A 19,216-nucleotide genomic window follows, 5' to 3' on the forward strand; every position below is an offset into this window, starting at 1 on the left:
AAGATCCAGCAGGTGTCAGTATTGAGTGACACAGATACACAGTATCAATACAGTTTGGGTAATGTGCCGCAGCGGTTCATGAAGCCTCATCTACCCATCACTACTGAGAAGTTTGTGACCAGAACCTAGCATCAGAGAAAGAGGAAGACGCTCTGCTCAGACATGTTGTTAGGTGTTAATGGGCCAGTGACATTTTTGAGTTTCAAAACAGCAAAAATGAAATTGAAGTTATTAGCTAGGTTCAGCTTTTCCTGCGTAAATAAACATGTACATTTTTCATTTTTGTTAGTGCCCATTGTGAATTATGTCAGTATGCAACATTTGATTGCACTTTTCCATTTCCACGCCTTAAATATGTCATGCAGTAAAACTGAAGTTGTTCATCAAAACTAAATTATTGATCTACACAGACACTGTACCCAGTTGGTCATTTTTTACAGAGGGTTAGGTGCTAACACCAAGCTAATCTGAGCCTGATGCCAATCTGGAATGTTTTCTTTTGCGACAAAAAGGATTTTACTTTTTTAATTATTTCATTTTCTCATTTCAGACTCTGCTGTTCATTTGCAGTTGGTTTAGTTTCTGAAGTTTACTGGAGAGTGGAGTGTCATGGCGTCTGCAGCAGCATCTGCAGGTGAGTGAAGGAAGTGACAAGTTGGTGCAACTGATAAATGTTACTTGGTGTAACCAATGATTCTTTTAAAAAACCTGATTGTGCGCATGAAGTGACTGATTTTGATTGTTTCAGTCTACAAAAATATAAAAAAAATGACAAGTGAGTGAGCTCAATTTTAATCCTGATATTAGATCAAATCTGTGATTACTATATGATGTCTCTAGGTAAGAAACCAAACCCTGAAATTAAAAAAGTAATGGAACTTAGAGTAAAAGAAAAAGAGCCTTACGAAAATGTTTTTTTTCCCAGTGTCTGAGCTGAGGGTTGTTCTGCTGGGAAGCAGCTGGTCTGAGAGGAGTTCAGTGGGAAACCTCATACTGGGAGAGACTATGTTCACCACTGAGGAACGATCAAACCAGTTTTCCAGAATCAGTGGAACACTGGAGGGAAGGAGAATAGCTCTGATCAACACCCCAAACCTGCCTATAAGTGACTGCTCTCTTAAAGAGCTGACAGATTATGTTAAAGACTGTGCAAAGGTCTCTGATCCTGGACCTCATGTGTTCCTGCTGCTTCTACAGCCTGAAGACTTCACTGACAAACACAAACAGAGTCTCTGCAGAGTTCTGGAAACTTTCAGTGATCGAGCATATGATCATTCATTAGAGTTGATATCACCACTCAAGAAGGAGAGTTCAGGCCTAAAGCAAAAATACAAGGATCACCCTCCGTTAAAAGACATGATCAGAAAGTGTAAATACAGACGCTTGAAAAGAAAAAATCTTGAGCGCTCAGAGCTGTTAGCACGTTTAGGTCAGATCATGAAGGCAAACAAAGAAGAGCACGTCGTCTACGAAGCATTCGAGGACACGACATCTACGTTACCAGATCATCAAAGCCTCACACAAAAGGGAATCTCTCTCTTACAACCTGTTCTGGATGCTGGTAAGAGAGAAAATAATCATGGCTGAAAATCTGAAAATCTTTTCTGTGAACTTATATCACTTTGGCTTTCTTTTCTCAGGGCTGTCTGCGGTTAAAGGAACTTTCCAGCAAAAGTTGGGCTTGGAAAAAGCTCCCCTGACTCAGAGTAAGTACGGGAGTAGATTTTCATGGCGTCTTTTCTCAAAAAAAAAAACTGTGTAACATTGATGGTCATAAACAACAAATAACTAAACAGCTTTAGACATTTTGATTTTCAGCAGTTTAACACATAAAGAGGCTTTGTTAGATAGCATCATCAATATATCTTTCTACATCTGTAGAATATATTACAAGCAGGAAACATAAAGTAGGAAAGTACATAAACTGTATTTTCAAACTAAAAGCCTGCTCAGGCATGTCTGTGGAGCCCTGTTTTTTCACCCTGGGGAGTGTATGGTTGTGTGTAGGCTTTTGGTTTGAACCCCTGACCAGACGAGGTGTAGCGTTGCCCGGACACGTAGGTTCTCTGTGGGTACTCCATTTCTCCCCACAGTCCAAAGACATGCTTGATACGCCAAAGAAACTCTAGATTGTTTGTAAGTTTGAGTGTGTGCACCAGTGGTTGTCTGTCACTGTGTCAGCACCATGATCAGTTGGGGACCTATCCAGCTAAACCAGTTTCCCATCCAGTGATGGGGTTAGCTACAGCCCCTCGACCTTGAATAAGAAAGGCAGTAATGGATTGATGGTTTTGGTTCAGAGGTCAGAAAAAGAAGGTTGTGAGCAACTTTGTTGACAAGGTAGAAAACTCAAAACTGTTGTAGGTATTATACAGCACACACAAAAATGTTGCTGCTAGCATTATTAAGAACGACAGCACTAACAAAGAAAACTAAATTGATTCTGATTGTACAGTAGGGCTGCCACACTTTTCACATTTTAAACTCACTCACTGTAGCCTGAAACTAGCACCATAACCTAGGAGTGCACCAATCGCAATTTTCTGGCCAATCACGGATCTTTATAAAGAGCAGCTAGCTGCTGCTTCCTTGTCCACTCTGTGTCTCCATTAAATGGAGGGTGGCATGCAGCATAAACAGCCATTACTGCTCTCCACTGTCAAGCAGCTGCTTGCCCTCATAATGCAACATTATTTTACGAGACTCTTTAGTAAGATGACTGGTATCAAATTTGTGGGAACACTTTTTGCTGGCTGTTGTAGCGTAACACAGCTGAAGGTTTACTGTGGCTGTGGTAGATGCTCAAACTTTCCTGTAACTCACACACATCAGTGTTCTCTGATGAGGAAATGGTCGTGGCACAGTGGGCCGCTCTGTTGCTTCACCAAAAGAAGGTTCCTGGTTTCAGATCCTTTGCTGTCTGGCAGTCTTCCTGTGAGGACTTTCCTCATGTACTTGTGGGTTTACTGTGGTTACCTTGCTTCCTCATGCAGTGCAATGGCCTTAAGTTTGCATGGTAATAGTGTTTAAGCTGACCTAGAATGGAAACTTTTAAAAGCTGCCTCCAGAGTGGATTTTTCTGAAACGCTGCTGTCACCGTTGCCGTGTAAAAAACAAGCTTGTGCTGCTGAATCTACTGAATCTGCCGACTGCCCTCAAACAAAATGTGCATCTTTTGCTTCACTTCTGTAAATCAGTGAAAACGCATTCAATAGATACACCACATGATCAGCCCACTTCTACTTAAGTAGAGGGCTGAAGTAGTGTCTCCACAGTTATATTGCCAACTACAGGCCAAGTATGCCCACTACAGCATTTTCAGTCCCCCGCTGTTTTTTTTTAACTACATTTCTGCATTTTTGAAACTCTGATGTGTAAACAGGGTCTTAGTCACCATTTGCTAACCCTATTACAGTTTACTCAACCAGCCTTTAGCTTACAGAAGAGTTCCCCTTATGACAAAAAGGTTAACTGATTTTATTTCAATTCTGCATTCACTAATCTTCTCCCCGTTTGTTGCAGCAGCTGGACTCAGGATCCTGCTGCTGGGAAAAAGTGAAGACAAACAGACAAAGCTTTGTAACTTCATCATCAGAGAAGAAGCTTCCAGTCGCCCAAAAACTTTCCAGATGAAGCACTGGGAGTCAGCCAATGGATGGTGGAGAGGGAAACCAGTGACTGTGGTGAAAACTCCAAACTTGTTCAGTCTGTCTGTGAAGGATGTGAGAAGAGAGATGAAGAACGCTGTGAGTCTTTGTCCTCCAGGACCAAATGTTCTGCTGCTGTTAGTGAAACCGTCTGAGTTCAGTGAAGAGAACAGACAAACACTGAAGATCATCCTCAGTCTGTTTGGTCAAGATGCTTTCAAACACTCAGTGATCATCCAGACACACATGGAGAATAAAACTAACACTGCAGTTAATCAGCTACTTGAAGACTGTGGAGGACAATACCATGAAATGACACATGATGATCATAACCTGCTGATGGAGAAGATTGAGAACATTGTGACTAAAAACAAAGGAACTCACTTAAAACTCAGTGAAGAGTCCACAAGGTCAAAGTCTGAACACATGAAACCAGCTCTAAACCTGGTCCTGTGTGGGAGCAGAGGATCAGGGAAGACTTCAGCAGCAGAGGCCATTTTAGGTCAGACAGGTCTTCATTCAGCCTCCAGCTCATCAGAGTGTGTTCAACATCAGGGAGAGGTGTGTGGACGTTGGGTTTCTCTGGTGGAGCTTCCTGCTCTGTGTGGAAAACCTCTGGAGACAGTGATGGAGGAATCACTCAGGTGTGTCTCCCTCTGTGATCCTGAGGGTGTCCATGCCTTCATCCTGGTCCTCCCTGTGGATCCTCTCACTGAAGAAGACAAGGGAGAGTTAAAGATCATCCAGGAAACCTTCAGCTCTCAAGTCAATGACTTCACCATGATCCTGTTCACTGTAGAGTCAGATCCTTCAGCTCCAGCTGATGTTAACTTTGTAGAGAAAGACCAGGACATTCAGAGACTCGTTCAGAGCTGTGGAGTGAGACATTTAGTTCTTAACATCAGGGACCAGCAGCAGATCCCAGAGCTGATGGACATGGTGGATAAGATGAAACTCAGAAACAACAAAGGCAAACCCTGCAGCTTCACAACAGAAACATTTGCATATGTTCAAACAGAAAAAATCAGAACACTACAGACTGAGCTGACGGACCTGAAAACAAGATTTCTGATCAGCTGTAAGTTCTTTTTTTTTTCCATTGACTTTTCAACACCATACATTACATCCTATTCTGCCACAACCTTAAGCGTATAAATCTAACTTTTGTCCTTATTTCACAGGTGATGATGTGAAGCAGAGTTCAGAGCGTCTCAGGATTGTGTTGATCGGGAAGACTGGCAGTGGGAAGAGCTTCTCAGGAAACACCATTCTGGGTCAAAAGAAGTTTGAAGCCAAATCAAGCCAAACATCAGTCACCAAAGACTGTCAGAAAGTTGATGGTGAAGTGGACGGTCGTCTTGTTGCTGTGGTCGACACTCCTGGCCTGTTTGACACATCTTTGTCCCATGAAGAGGTTTATGAAGAGATGATAAAATGCATCAGTCTTCTGGCTCCAGGACCACATGTCTTCCTGTTGGTGTTGCACATTGGAAGACTCACAGAGGAGGAGAAAGAGACGTTAAAACAGATCAGAGAAGGATTTGGGAAAGATGCAGAAAAGTTCACCATCGTCCTTTTAACTGGAGGAGATTCATTAAAGCATGATAATGTGTCCATTGAAAAATACATCGAAACAGAATGTGATGATTCCTTCAAGAAACTGATCTCTGACTGTGGAGGAAGATACCACGTGTTTGATAACAGGGATGCTGAAAACAGAACCCAGGTCAGTGAGCTGATAGCAAAGATCGACACAATGGTGAAGACAAATGGAGGAAGCTGCTTCACCAATGAGATGCTGCAAGAAGCTGAAACTGCAATAAAGAAAGAAATGGAGAGACTGCTGAAGGAGAAGGAAGAGGAGATGAGGAAAGAGAGGGAGGAACTTCAGAGAAAACATGAGGAAGAAATGAAAGAAATGGAGAAAAGGATGAAAAAACAGGAAGAAAAAAATAAAAGAGAGAGGGAAAACAGAGAAAGGGAACTTCAAGAAAAGGAGGAAATTATAAAGAAAGAACAAGAGGACAAAATGAAGGAAAGGAAAGAGAGGGAGGAGGAAGACTGGAAGAGGAAACAACAGGAGAAACTTCAACGACTGGAGTGGGAACAGAAACTTAAGACTTTGGAGAAAAAGATAAAGTTAGAGTCAGAAGAAAAAGCAAATATTGACAAACAGCTGGAGGAGAGCAGAGAAAAGATGAGAGAAGAAAGAGAGAGCTGGGAGAAAAAACAAAAAGAATGGTGGGAGAAAAAAGACCAAGAAGAGGAACAGAGGAGACAGGAGGAACAAACCAAAATCAGAAAACTTCAAGAAGAGTTGGAACACGAAAGAGAAAAGTATGAAAAGAAAAGAAAAGAAGAGGATCAAAAGAGACATGAAGAAGAAGAAAGATGGAGGAAACAACAAAAAGAAGAAATTGAAAAAGAGAGAAAACAGAAAGAAAAAGAACTCAAAGAAATGGAGGAAAACATAAAGAAGGAAAAAGAGGACAGATGGAAAGAACACCAAATGAGAGAAGAGGAAGACAGGAAGAGAAAAGATCAGGAAGAATATGAACGACAAGAGTGGGAACAGAAAGTTTCAGATTTGGAGAAAAAGATACAATTAGAGTCAAAAGAAAAAGAAACCATTGACAAACAGCTGGAGGAAAGCAGAGAAAAGATGAGAGAAGAAAGAGAGAGCTGGGAGAAAAAACAAAAAGAAAGTCAGGAGAAAAGAAATGTAGAAGAGGAACAGAGGAGACAGGAGGAACAAACAAAACTCAGAAAACTTCAAGAAGAGTTTGAACAGGAAAGAGAAAACTATGAAAAGAAAAGAAAGGAAGAGGATCTAGAAAGACGAGAAAAAGAAGAAAAACGGGAGAAACAATTGAAAGAAGACATTGAAAAAGAGAGAAAACAAAAAGAAGAAGAACTAAAAGAAATGGAGGTTAACATACAGAAGGAGCGTGAGGCAAGACTGAGACAACAAAAAAAGACAGAGGAAGAGGGCAGGAGGAGGAAAGAACAGGAAGAACTTCAACGGCAAGAGTGGAAACAGAAACTTGAAGCTTTGGAGGAACAGAAAAAGTCAGAGTCAGAGAAAAAAGTAGCCACTGAAAGACAACTGGAGGAGAGTAAAGAACAACTGAAACAGGAAAGAGAGAGCTGGGAAAACAAACAAAAAGAAAGTCAGGAGAAAAGAGATCAAAAAGAAGAACAGAGGAGACAGGAGGAACAAACCAAACTCAGAAAACTTCAAGAAGAGTTGGAACACGAAAGAGAAAAGTATGAAAATGAAAGAAAAGAAGAGGATCTAAAAAGACAAAATTTGGAGAAGGAGAAAAAAGACCTGCAGGAAAACCATGAGAAAGAAAAGGAGAATCAAAAGAAATCATATGAAGAGGAAGCCAGAAAGAAAGCTGAAGAACTCAATGAATTCAAAGAGACAAAGAAAAATGAATATGCTGCTCAGAAGGAAGAGTATGAGAAACAGATGAAAGAGAAAGATAAGCAATATGACATCTTGGAGGCGCTTAAAGTCCACAGTGAAGAACAACTGAAGAAGAAACATCTTCAAGTAATAAGTGAAATTGTGAAAAGTGTGACCAAAAAGAATTGTAACATTGAAAGAATCGGTGAGTTACAGAAAAAACAGAAAAAAGAAATGAAAAAGCAGGAAAATGATGAAGAAAAGAAAATCCTGCAGAAAATACATGAAACACAAATGGACGACCTGTTAAAGAAACTTTTGGATGAAGACAAGGATTGTTTGTGGGTACAATTTAAAAGTGCAATTAAACAGTTCAAATGATCATGGAAGGGGGAAGGGGTGGTGGTAGTACGGGTTGATAATTCATCACATTTTGACAAAAATAAGCCATTTTGGCTCAATAATAGGTCATTTCTGGGATTCATATAGATCTGCAATTGAAATACTTTTTAGATAAGGGGTGTTGATCTTCGACGCGAGCTCAGTTGCCATGAATGTAATTCACTTTGTGGCACTACATTTTCTAAGCTTGTTTGGCTGATGCACAAGCTTCTTCTTGTTTTTCGTCTGTTAACTTAATGGTGCGCATGTCTCTGTTGGTTGAATGGCACTGATCGTGCTGCTGTTGCATGGCCATGTTGTGCCCACTCACATAGCCATTTAATTACTTCAATTAATCACGGCGGCAGTGTGTTTAGAAACGTTGGGGGACAAGCACTAGTAGCAAAAGTGACATTTCAGAAGTGCCTGATGTCAGGAACCAGGTAAATGAACCCAAATGCAGGGAGAGGCAGCGGGCATTGATTGTGATCTCCAAAGCTTTCACACACTCTCCTGTCATGCTTTGGAAACCACAGCTCATTGTTTTTCAGCTGCTCTTTTGGGCTTTCCGCCTTTAAATGAACGGGCTCTTTACTCCGCATGCGCAGTACCGCGCGAACGCGTGTTCGCCCCTCAGCTTGTGAAAATAGTCCAGCGTCGAGACTCGGGCGTTCACGCGGCGCATGACAGGCCATTTGGGCGAATAAATTCGCGAGTTTGCATTTGGTGTGGCCGCACCATTCGAACACCAGGCTGCCAGCTGCACTAAACACAGACAGCCACTAAACTACTTACACACTGGCAATGGCTATGCTAACTTGCAGTCAATATTCTGATTAAAGTCATATTCCAGTTTCTGAAACATTGGGAATAACCCATTTACATGTGTAATCAAACAGGGTTATTCCTGTTTACATGGTATCCAGATGAAAACAGTGGCGCACAGACAACATCCCAATGCATGGAGAACGTCATGATGCAGTTTGCGTCATCTACACTTCTTCTTACTGTATCTATAGCAACAGCAGCAACAACATCAGCAGCAGCAGCATGGTGGACTTCCTGTACTCAATAGACCAAGATTCCTTGGGAACAGCACCTGTGCAGAACACAAACTAGAAAAGCACTCAGAGAGCGCAGAACTCTGCCAAGCAGATTGTGATTGTCACCAACACTTTAGTCCTACTTTAATGTTATACTCCCTTTCAGCAGGCTGTCTGCTAAGATTTGGTGTTAGCTGCAGGTTTGTAGATAATTTGTTTCCTGACAGTGTTGAAAATTATGATGACCCAGAACATATTTCATATTCCAGATCTCAGTATCCAGAATATTTCCAGGATCTGGATCCTATTTCCACATCTGTCAGAAATGATGGTGGCCTTGTTTTGTGTTGTTCTGCAATGCAATCTGATCATTTATGGTGGAGTTATATACACATATGGTGAAAACAGCCCTATCTCACATGATAAAGAATCCTTTAAAAAAATCCTGGATCCAGATGGTGATCCGGATCACCTCCAAAATTTAATCACTTCTTCCTTATCCCATTTTAAACATTTTCTGAAAATTTTATCAAGATCCGTTCCTTACTTTTTGAAATATATTCACAGACAAACAGATAAACTCTCCCAAAAATATAACCTCCTTGGCAAAGGTAATTTATGTTCCCTTTGATGGAGATATCCTGATAGGCGTATACATGACCAAATATTTGTGTTAGGAAAGGAGTAACCCAGGGGGTATTTTCAGGTTTTTAAAAACTGGAATACGAGTATATTCCGTTTTTTAAAAAGGGTTGTTTGTGTTTACATGGCTGTGTGCAACTGGGTTATTGCTAGTATTCTGAATATGAAAGGATTACTGACTGCATGTAAAAGTAGCCACTGTTTACTTGTAGTCACATTAGCCTGCAGATACCTCGAAGCACCGGGCTGCCGATGTCGCTACGAATAACCGGCTACAACGTTTGCTTGATGTCACGTTTCAAGCTGTTACACTACTGATAAGTCCCTTACCTCGGTGCGTTGTATCCAGTAAAAAGTTGTCTTGAACAAAGAAAATTTGTTTCCATCTGATCACCATTTTATTAGAAAAAAAACACACACCTCGCTTAAAGTCATTACGACAGAGTGTGTGAGACTCCAGGCCAGAAGGTGGCGAGGGAGTGCATTTAAAACAGATCCTCCTCATAGTATCTTTAAACAGCCCAACAAGCAGGCAGAGGTATCCTGTAGGTGTGAGGACGAGCAGGCAGGAGTGAAGTGACCTGGAAAGAGACATAGAAATAGAAATAGAAAATACTTTATTTATCCCTGAGAGGGAATTCAGGAGTCACCGCAGCATTTAAGAAAACAAAAGTAAGAAAGAATATAGAAAGTGCAAAAAGGTCCATAAGAAATTAGATGACGGCATCCCGTCCACCACTCGTCCACCACTCGTCCACCACTCTCCAGCCCAGCCAGTCTCCACCTCCACAGGGTCCAGGACTGAGCTTCTTCAGCAGTCTGTTCAGTTTCTGTCTCCAGGATCCTGTCTGCTCACAGTAGGCTAAACTCCTCCAATGTGGGGCCTGCGTCCCATGTCAGCTCCGTCAGCCACGTCCGTGAACAGCACGATGCCGCTGGGTTAGCACGGCTAGCTCATCCATCCCCCGGAGCAAGATCCCACGTTCCCAACAACGATGGATGGAAGGACAGGTCCACGTCGTCACCTCCCAGCTCACATCCGAGAACCAGCACGTCGTCCTCACCTCCTCCTCCTCAGCTTGAGGGAAATCATCAAGCCCTACACTAGTTAGCATTGACATGCTAGAGGCAGCTAACAGCTGATTTCGCATGTAAACAATGCAGCCATGGTTACATGTAGGATCTCCAGACAAACACAGGAGAAAAGTAGTAAAAAATATCGCCGAAGCTACAAAAATTTTGGTGCCCGTGACCGACAATGAACCATACAAAGTGATGATCCACTCCAAATACAAAGATGACGAAGAAAAGACGAAAAAAAATTACAAGAAATGGACCAAGACGAGAGAGCTGCTGCAACAGGCAGCTACTTGGGCAGCGCCTAGCTGCCTATACAGGTAACTGACTATACAGCTGCCCATACTGAGTAACACTAAAATAAAACAAGTACTAAAGTAAAAATGAGAAAACAGACTGGAGCTGGGTCTAACACTTGGGACGACTTTGGATAGGACTTATACAAAATGCATCAGTGACAGAGGCTAGTCAGGGCTCTCTCTAAACTTGGCACAGACGCAGGTCTACAGCAGCAGCAGGCCCTGTTTTGTTTTTGTTTTGTTTTTAAGCCTAGCAGAGGTCTGCTGTGTCTCCTGACCTCTTAGTAGCATGCGCATGGTGTGGAATTTACTGAAGTACTACTGAAAATAAACGGGGTTACAGGGGCTTACACTTGATTTGTGTGTGGGGGAAACAAAATGACCCCTGAGAAAGTAAAAATATAACACAATACACAACAGAGTTAAAAATGAACAAAACAAAGATAAAAATGTGTAATAGATTATGGGGAAAATTAATTTAATTAATTTTTTTTTGGTAGAAACTCCCAGTGTGCTGAGATACGTACAGAACAAGTGAGGGTGGGGCTAACCTCAGCACCAACTAATAGCTGTGTTAATATTGTGCTTGACCTACTTTAAAATACTCTGATAGTTTTTTTGGACAGTAGTGTTTCTGTGTATTATATTGAAGTCAGTTATTCATCATGGAGCTCATGAATGATTGACTCAAAGTAGAGTACAACTCTGGATTGTTTAAGTCCCTTTTCAGACCAAAGACCACTTCATGAATCTTCATTTTTACTAACCTAGAGATGTCATAAAAAACAACTACATGTTTTGATCTCTCTACATTTTGAACTGTCATCTTGTAACATCAGGTGATGTTAATGTGACGCTCTGATTGAGAAGACAGTGTCTAGTTCGTCTGAGTTAGGTATCTGCCAAAAAGTCTGCAATGTACTCCACCTCAGAGAACAATTTTTTTAATAGATTTTTTTTTTAAAGCCTTTGAATGTGGGACAGAAAGAAATAAACCAATGTCTTAGCAAAGTGCACTACTGTTTGGTTTATTAAGACTGGAGTTAATATTAGTTTTCAAAACATGTCATGGAGAGGCAGATGGTGAAAAAGTTTAATCGACACATTACCCCAAATCTGACAGACTGTGATGAAATATCACCATTTTATAGTAAACAAAGAGTGATCAATTTTATGTAATCATTTATAACCTGCTTAATGTCATTTAATATCTTTCATGTTTGGTAAAACCAAGTCCCAGCACAAGAGTTTAAATTTCAGCTGGCATCTTTTGAGTGCTTAGATAATCTATATGTTTTTTTTAATTTCCTGTTTGCTGTGTATTTGTCAATAATGAGACTTTTGCCATTTGTTCTGATATAGACATTTTAAGGTGATTTGTAATCTATAAAGAAGAGAAAGAATATAATTTTCATATTTCCAGTGGAATTAAATGAATTATCTTTATGAGAATGAATTTAAATGACAATCAGCTAGTTTTGTCTTCAACTCCTGATAACAAATATGGAAACAAAAATAAACACAAATATCATTTTAACAACTCATTTTGTAAATCCAAAAGATAAATGATGTGAATTTTTTGTGTTCAGTTTTATCTTCATGTTTTGCGTAAAATGATTTTTGATTTGTTGGGGCTGACCACATTAACCTAAGCAAAATCTTAAAGTGTGCATTCTGTGTTTGATCTTTGGTTTGTCACCATCCATTAATAAACTATGAATTGCTTTTCATAAAATAAACTTCACAATAATCTGGTTCACCGAGGTCCTGTGTTAATTCTTAACCTACACACAAGACACCCTGTGAGAGAGTGAGTTTTTTTCTGTGACTGTACTTCACTCAGTATTTTGTAAAGGTCAAAGTAAGCCTTGGGTCAGTCCTGAAGACTTGGCATGCCCTAAAAGTCAGGCCCTCTGCGGTTCTCTTTTGTTTGTTTACAGTAAGAGACTCCAGAACACCAATAAGTGAGCATATTTTTCTGGTGGGTGTTTACTCTTAAATGTTCTTGGCAGGTAGGCAGCCAAGGAAGCCTCCTTTTGTCACCTGAGAGAATAACACGATACAAGTCAATATGAGTATATAGACCTCAGGGGTTTCAAAACTAAACATGTCAAATTAATTTCTCAGTGCTTAATTATTTATTTAACCATTAAAAGCCACAAAATCTTCAATTTAACCAAAATAAGCCATTTGTAACTGAAGAACATTTTAATTTTTCATTTTTTGTTCTGTGAAAGAAACCATTTTGTGTCACTGTAGATAATGACCAGTCATATCAATTCACTGAGGACGATGAGTTCCAGGTCCTTGATGATTAGAAAGGATGGCCTGAAGAGAAGCTAATCTAAATATTTTGACAACTTTGAAATGGGAATTTTTTAGGAGGTGCTGAGGGGACATAAGGAATATGCAAACAAACATGCATGTTTGCATAAATGGTGAAGACACAATGGTGAAGACAAATGGAGGCAGCTGCTTCACCAATGAGATGCTGCAAACACAAAAAGAATCAGAAACACTATGGTTGTTGTTTTTGTCTTCACAGCACACCATGGTTACAGAAACTCTTCTCTTGACATTTGTTTCAAACTGCCGTCTATGCAAAATGAACAATATGAAAACTGTCCCTACATGAGGAGAAAACTAACTGCTGATCTCAGAGGAGCTCTCTCTGACAGCAGAGATTGTTCAGACAATGAGATTCCTGACTGACACAAAGTTTGAGACTGCGAAGTAATGAAGAGGTGACATGTTCATCCAGAAACAGGCTGTACATTAACATTCAGACTTTTATGATCAGGTTTATCAAGCTGGAGCAATAAATGACCAAAATAAGATGCTGGAACAAAGTTAATCTACTGAATGAACCTTTTTAACACAAGTTTCTGACACCAGACGTCAAGTTACTGAGAGAGGAACATTGTATTTGAAGCTGAATGTCTGAGGACGTGTTGGGGTGATCAGGTTGTTTTCAGTCTGTGTAATCCTTCAGTGTTTTATTCAGCTTTTATCAGCTGGTGTGCTGAGATACAGAGCAAGATACCAGCACTAAGTAACAACTGTGTTTATGTTGTGTTCTTTTTAAATCCTCTTAGGTTGACTTCTCTTCAAATTTCTGTGTATAATGTTTGGATCAGATATTTCTTAAGTAGAATTAAAATCTGCATTGTTAGTCATTTTTCAGGACAAAGATCATCTGATCATAATGAACTGTCATGTTGTAACATCAGATAATGAAATCATGCAGATCTGATGATCTGGTTGTGAGGAGAGTGTTGAGTTCATCAGGCTTGTGTCTGAGTATCTGCTGCCCTCTACTGGTTTCCTGTTGCACTGTTAATGTGCTTCAGCTGAGGGACATGTTTGGTTTGAATTTCTTTCTTTGCATGTGAGACAGAAAGAAATAAAGTGGTGTCTTAATGGTGTGATCTGCTGTTTGGTTTGTAAATACCAGAGTTAATGTTTTTAAATGTGTCTCTCTGACAGAAGATTGTAAAGAAAACGTTTCATATGTCACCCCAAATCTGACAAACTCAGTGATGAAAAATCAACTTTTAATTGCTAAATTATGCATTAAGTTATCAAAATAGCATAAACATTCATAATTTTCTATGCCTTTACCATTTTTTTTCTGATATTTTGACATTTTAAGTGATTTTTATCATATAAAGAAGAGGAGGAATGTGATTTTATATTTTCAGTGGGATGAAATGGGTCATCTTTATGAAGATGAGTTTTAATAACAATCAACCAGTTTTTTTTCTGCAACCCCTGAAAATAAATTTCTCAACAAAAATGAACACAAGTATCTTTTTAACAACTTGCTTATAAAGCTAATAGACAAATCATACCAATTATTTTCATTCAGTGACTTTTTGTTTTAAATGTTCTGATACATTCAGTTATATCTGTCATATGTTTTGTTGGACTGAACACATGAACTCAATATAAATTCGGTTTTATCTTTGGTTTGAGTGTTATCATTCATTCATACAATAATACTTTGCAATATTTTTGATACAATAAACGTAACAATGATCTGATGAACAGAACTCACAGGTTGATTCTTTACCTGCACACAAGACTTGAGTTTTATCTGGGACACAACTTTATCACATTTTTAATATCTGTATCCTTTGATCTCAGGATACCGTGGTTACTGGAGGAACTGTCCAGGTTTCAAAGCCAAGACTTCTACACATAAACCATTTAACAGTGATGTAGCCTAACAGTTTGTATTGTTAAATTCAGTGATTATATTCAGAGGACACTTTCTATTTTGTTTTGTATGAAACTGTATTTTACAGGGATTGACCAGAAACACCCACAGCTGAGAGAGAAGGTCCAGATCAGACCAGAAAACTGTGATTGACAGATCAACAAGGTGGCAACATCACCCTCTGGTCCTCTCATAGACCAGCTGTATGCAGGTAACTCATGGAGACCATGTAGAGACCCCTTCTGGTCCTCTTAGCTTTAGTTACAGAGAAAGACAGGTAAGAACAACCTCTCTGTTTGGAATAAAACAACATTGTCTAATGTCTCTTATATTTATTGTACATATAAAAAGATGAACATACAAAAAAAGTAAGAATACACAATTAAAGAACAAACAAAAACAGTAACTAAAAGAAAAAAAATGTGCAGGAGGGGCCAAAAAAACACATAAGGACTTGTAGAGTGGCCTTTCAAAAGACAGGCACAAGAATGTAATTGAAATTTATACATATACACATGTGCACATTTCTATGTATACATATACATACACATACATACATATTTAACTACATATATGCATTAATGCCCATACACATTTATCCATAAAACTATTCCAGCATAAAGGCAAAGAAGAGAAAGAAGAAAAAAGAAAATATATATATTTATCAGAGAGATCTGTGTTTTTCTGGAGCCCAACTGTCAGACAGAAAAAAGACAGGAGAGCAGAAGAAAAACTAAACCGGAGAGAGATAGAGCCGAGCAGAGCACATGATTGACCCAGTCCACTCCTGTAAACAGCCCAAACTTGGTAAATGTGTAAATATGTGACGTGAAACGGAGACGGGGCTCACCATTGGCAGATCAAGTGTATGAGTCAGCCCAATAGCATGCTGCTCAATGAGCCAGAGGTCCCTCCCTCCCTCCTCCCCCTCCTCGGACGCTATTTAGTTTCACTTTCACGCTGTTTGTGTCGCAGCAAGGATCCTCCAGGCAAGTAAAGTCACTCGATAACCCGAGTGTTAGAGGAGCTGTGTGTTTGCTGATGTGAAGTAGAGTTGGTGTTAAAGCTGCAGGATGTTATAAAGTTAAACTCTGTGAGGTGTAGGAGGACATACTCTGCAGTCAGAGACGGAGAGGGTTTTACAGGACGCCGTTTCTGGCGTCAGGGGGAGCAAGACTTGCTCTGATCAGACATGTTGAAAATGTGCAGCTGTTATTTATTAATGAACACGATGAGTTCTGCTTCAATAACAGTTCAGATCTGAGCTGAATAATCATAAACTCATGGGTTAAACCTCCAGATCCTGCTATTACAATCATGCTGAGAAGAAGCTTCAGGAAAACATCCAATCAGTGACATCTCAAACTGCTACAGAGTAAAACAAGATTAAAAACAACAAGAGTTAGAGAAAGCTTTGTGAGGACACAAAGTTCAAAAGAAAGCTTCTAAAAACAAAACAAAAAGGAAATGTTTCAGTTTGTGGAGCCCCCAGGTGGTCAGGGAGGGTATTACACAGACCAGGAGCAGCTGATCCCCATGGGACAGAGCTTAGTCCAGGGGGGCTGAAGGAGGTTGCTGTTACATGATCCAGTTTGTTGTGCCTCTAAGGTGTAATGTGGGCAGAAACAAATACAGGGCACTCATTGGCTGCTTCGAGACACATGACCAAACTTTGATAATACAAACACTTAAGTCTTATAATGAGAATTTCCTCCATTGGTGGATCAAAAAGTACATCTCATCTTTTCTTCTGGTCTTTCTCCAGGTTCCCAAACAGAGTCGACATGGGGGGCGCCTCATCTAAACCAGGTAACACTGACACACTCATCACATCAATACTGGATTGAAGCTGCAGACTGTTCACCCTAAATATCTGAGTCCATCCAGATTTAAGGTCCAACAGAAGAAAGTGTGGTCTAGCCTGTCAACTAGCTTGACTAGCTCTACCTTTAATACCAGTCTGAAGCTGGCAGCCATGATATGAACTCTTACCTAGCACCCATCAGTTTGTTCCCAACTCACAACTTCATTTGACTCTGACTCTGTTCTGTGTTATAAGTGAACACATCCTACCTGGCAGGTGGAAAATGTCTAATACTGTAAAAGAAAAAAGACTTTTCCCCACAATGTGTGTTTGGAAGAGAAGCTTGTCCCATTTCAAGCTCAAAGTGACTGTACTGGTGAGCAAACTGGGTCTGAGCAATGAAGAATATTTACATTCTACATACATCTCTTATTTTATTAAAAAAGGGTGAGCAATTAACTAATAACATTTTGGGTACCAATAAATTTGTTAAAATTAACATTACTAGTTTTTCGTTTCGAGAGTTTTCCTAATTTTATGTTCTGTGTGTTTTCTGAAGCCTGTAAGGTTGTTTAATGAAGCACTAAAGATTTCTGAGCTTTAATTTCTGTAAACACTGCTGCTGTAACACAGACGGCTGTGGCGTGAAACAAAACATTTTACCGACGTGTTTTTTCCACCACTATCATGTTTTTCCAGCAACAAACAGACAAACACAGAGATACAGATAGATCAGTGGTTTTGACTGAAGAACAGAGGGCGACAGTTCAGACTCAGAGCCTGAACCACGACCAAAAAACAAAAACTTTAGAGGCAGCTACTCAGTCTACACTTTTATCAATCCAAGGTAGGATTCCTGAATCATTTAATGCTGTTTTTAGATATTTATAATCATCACTCACAAGGAGTAAAAACAATAACCTGTCCCGACAGAACAACATGATGTGGCGCTGGACAGCAGCACAAGAGTCTATCAAAGGCATTTTTCAGCTACATGTTTATTGGTCAAAAAAAGTGAAAACAAACTTTTAGCAAACCAGCACATTGCTTGTTGTACCTTTTGATCAGCAGAAACACCTGCTGACATGACAGCAACCATTCTGTCCGGGTGCACCGGAGCAGGCTGGCTATTTATGGCCAAACTCATAATAATCGAGAAATTTATTAGTTTTGATGCCATTAAGCTCTGAAGCTCCTTAAACCGAAAAAATCTGTGATTTCTGCACGCAACTGTTTGAGCCGCAGGGTTCAAAGCGTGTAAAAAAAGTAACGGCTCACAGTCAGCAAACTATGGCTTCAGTTGGTGTCAAAATGTTTATTTTGATGCCACTACTTTTGTTAAAAAATGGTTGTATCGCATTTTAGGTTTAGAGGTTTGACCATAGACTCTTACCTAAAGGTGTATTTTCAGAATGGCTGTGGCAGAAACGTGTCTTCTCACATCAAGAAAAATAAATCTCCACATAGATTAACCACTACTTGGACTAAATTATGTGTAACAATGCTTTACCGCGGGAATTCGGCTACCGTATAGCAAAATTCATTTCGTGGCAACATATGATACCAGTGACGGTGATAAAACCGGTATACCGCCCACCTCTAGAAAGTACAGCCTCTGAGACGATGCTCTTCCACTTTTATTTCCCACAGGTTCACCCTGTAGTCCAACAGACCTCAGCCGCAGCTTTGAATTCCTTCCTCCTGACAGTGAGTTTGAGACAACATCAGTGTTACAGTTATTCTTCTGTTTTGTTGGAACATCTGATCTTTTCCCTACGTATCACGATGATTCATAAAAGTGGTGTAGATTCAGTCTCTGGGTCTTGATTCAATGATTTCCTTTCAGTGTCTGAGCTGAGGGTCGCTCTGCTGGGAAGGAGCTGGTCTGAGAAGAGTTCAGTGGGAAACTTCATACTGGGAAAGACTGCGTTTGACACTGGGAGAGAACCACCTGACTGCCAGAAAGAGAGAGGATGCATTAAGAGGAAAGACATCGTCCTTGTTAATACCCCAGATGATGTGTTTCTCCGTCTGCTAACGGAGCAGAGTTTACTGAGGAGACATACTGACCCTGGACCTCATGTTCTCCTGCTGGTTGTGCAGCCTGAAGACTTCACAGAGGAGTACAAACGGTGGTTTTGTAGACTTCTTGAAAACCTCAGTGATAGATCATATCATCATTCACTGATACTAATATCAACACCAAGATCTGAGCGTCCAGGTTTCATGGAAACGTATCGACAAGACCCCAACATAAAGGAAATGATCAGGAAGTGTCAGTTCAGGTATCTGTGGAGGAAGGACCTGGAGCTCCAGGAGATGTTGATGCGCTTCAATGAAATAGTGAAAGAGAACAACGGAGAGCCTCTGAGATTACGTTGACAGTTTTGTCTGTCAGGCGGACTTATCAAGATGTTTCTATCATCCCTGATAGGAGCTCATCACAAGGCTGAACAAAGCACCGTAAACAGCTTACATCAAATGTAACCTGAGGGTTACAAACCGTGCAACCGTCCAAACAGTATTCATGATCAACTAGCTATAATGTGTTTTGCTTTATTATCAATGTCTGTGTCACCATCATAAGAACAATGCATCAGCGTGTTGGAGAAATCACAGGCACCACACCTAAAATCCTACTTTCTGATGTCAGTGAGATTTTAAAGTCAAATGCATTTCACTTCAAATGTCG

At 40.1% G+C, this 19,216-nt stretch overlaps 2 protein-coding genes across 2 annotated transcripts; both read left to right on the forward strand.

Annotated features, from left to right (window-relative positions):
- Positions 1 to 556: 556 nt before the first annotated feature.
- On the forward strand, positions 557 to 14,730 carry LOC141790015 (uncharacterized). The gene is made up of 7 exons (XM_074669645.1): positions 557 to 634; positions 926 to 1,561; positions 1,641 to 1,706; positions 3,523 to 4,725; positions 4,829 to 6,063; positions 6,991 to 7,264; positions 14,648 to 14,730. Exons 1-7 carry the CDS (start codon positions 610 to 612, stop codon positions 14,728 to 14,730), a joined length of 3,522 nt encoding a protein of 1,173 aa, XP_074525746.1. The 5' UTR covers positions 557 to 609.
- Positions 14,731 to 16,485: 1,755 nt separating this feature from the next.
- LOC141790898 (GTPase IMAP family member 2-like) lies at positions 16,486 to 19,026 on the forward strand. The gene is made up of 3 exons (XM_074671050.1): positions 16,486 to 16,529; positions 18,175 to 18,231; positions 18,371 to 19,026. The coding sequence occupies exons 1-3, from the start codon at positions 16,505 to 16,507 to the stop codon at positions 18,904 to 18,906; spliced, it is 618 nt and encodes a 205-aa protein (XP_074527151.1). The 5' UTR covers positions 16,486 to 16,504; the 3' UTR covers positions 18,907 to 19,026.
- The last annotated feature ends 190 nt before the right edge of the window (positions 19,027 to 19,216 follow it).

Source organism: Halichoeres trimaculatus, unplaced genomic scaffold, assembly GCF_033239565.1.
Source record: "Halichoeres trimaculatus isolate MK-OKI-2021-1 unplaced genomic scaffold, fHalTri1.1 fHalTri1_scaffold_5, whole genome shotgun sequence".
NCBI classification, from domain to species: Eukaryota; Metazoa; Chordata; class Actinopteri; order Labriformes; family Labridae; genus Halichoeres; species Halichoeres trimaculatus.

What these genes read in the sequence shown, in the direction of transcription:
- LOC141790015 (XM_074669645.1), top strand. Translation starts at nt 610, where the DNA reads ATGGCGTCTGCAGCAGCATCTGCAG. An exon ending in AACAAGATTTCTGATCAGCT is followed by an intron (nt 4,726 to 4,828) that starts GTAAGTTCTTTT and finishes CTTATTTCACAG; the next exon opens with GTGATGATGTGAAGCAGAGT. An exon ending in GGAAACAACAAAAAGAAGAA is followed by an intron (nt 6,064 to 6,990) that starts ATTGAAAAAGAG and finishes CTGCAGGAAAAC; the next exon opens with CATGAGAAAGAAAAGGAGAA.
- LOC141790898 (XM_074671050.1), top strand. Translation starts at nt 16,505, where the DNA reads ATGGGGGGCGCCTCATCTAAACCAG. An exon ending in GGGCGCCTCATCTAAACCAG is followed by an intron (nt 16,530 to 18,174) that starts GTAACACTGACA and finishes TATTTCCCACAG; the next exon opens with GTTCACCCTGTAGTCCAACA. An exon ending in TGAATTCCTTCCTCCTGACA is followed by an intron (nt 18,232 to 18,370) that starts GTGAGTTTGAGA and finishes ATTTCCTTTCAG; the next exon opens with TGTCTGAGCTGAGGGTCGCT.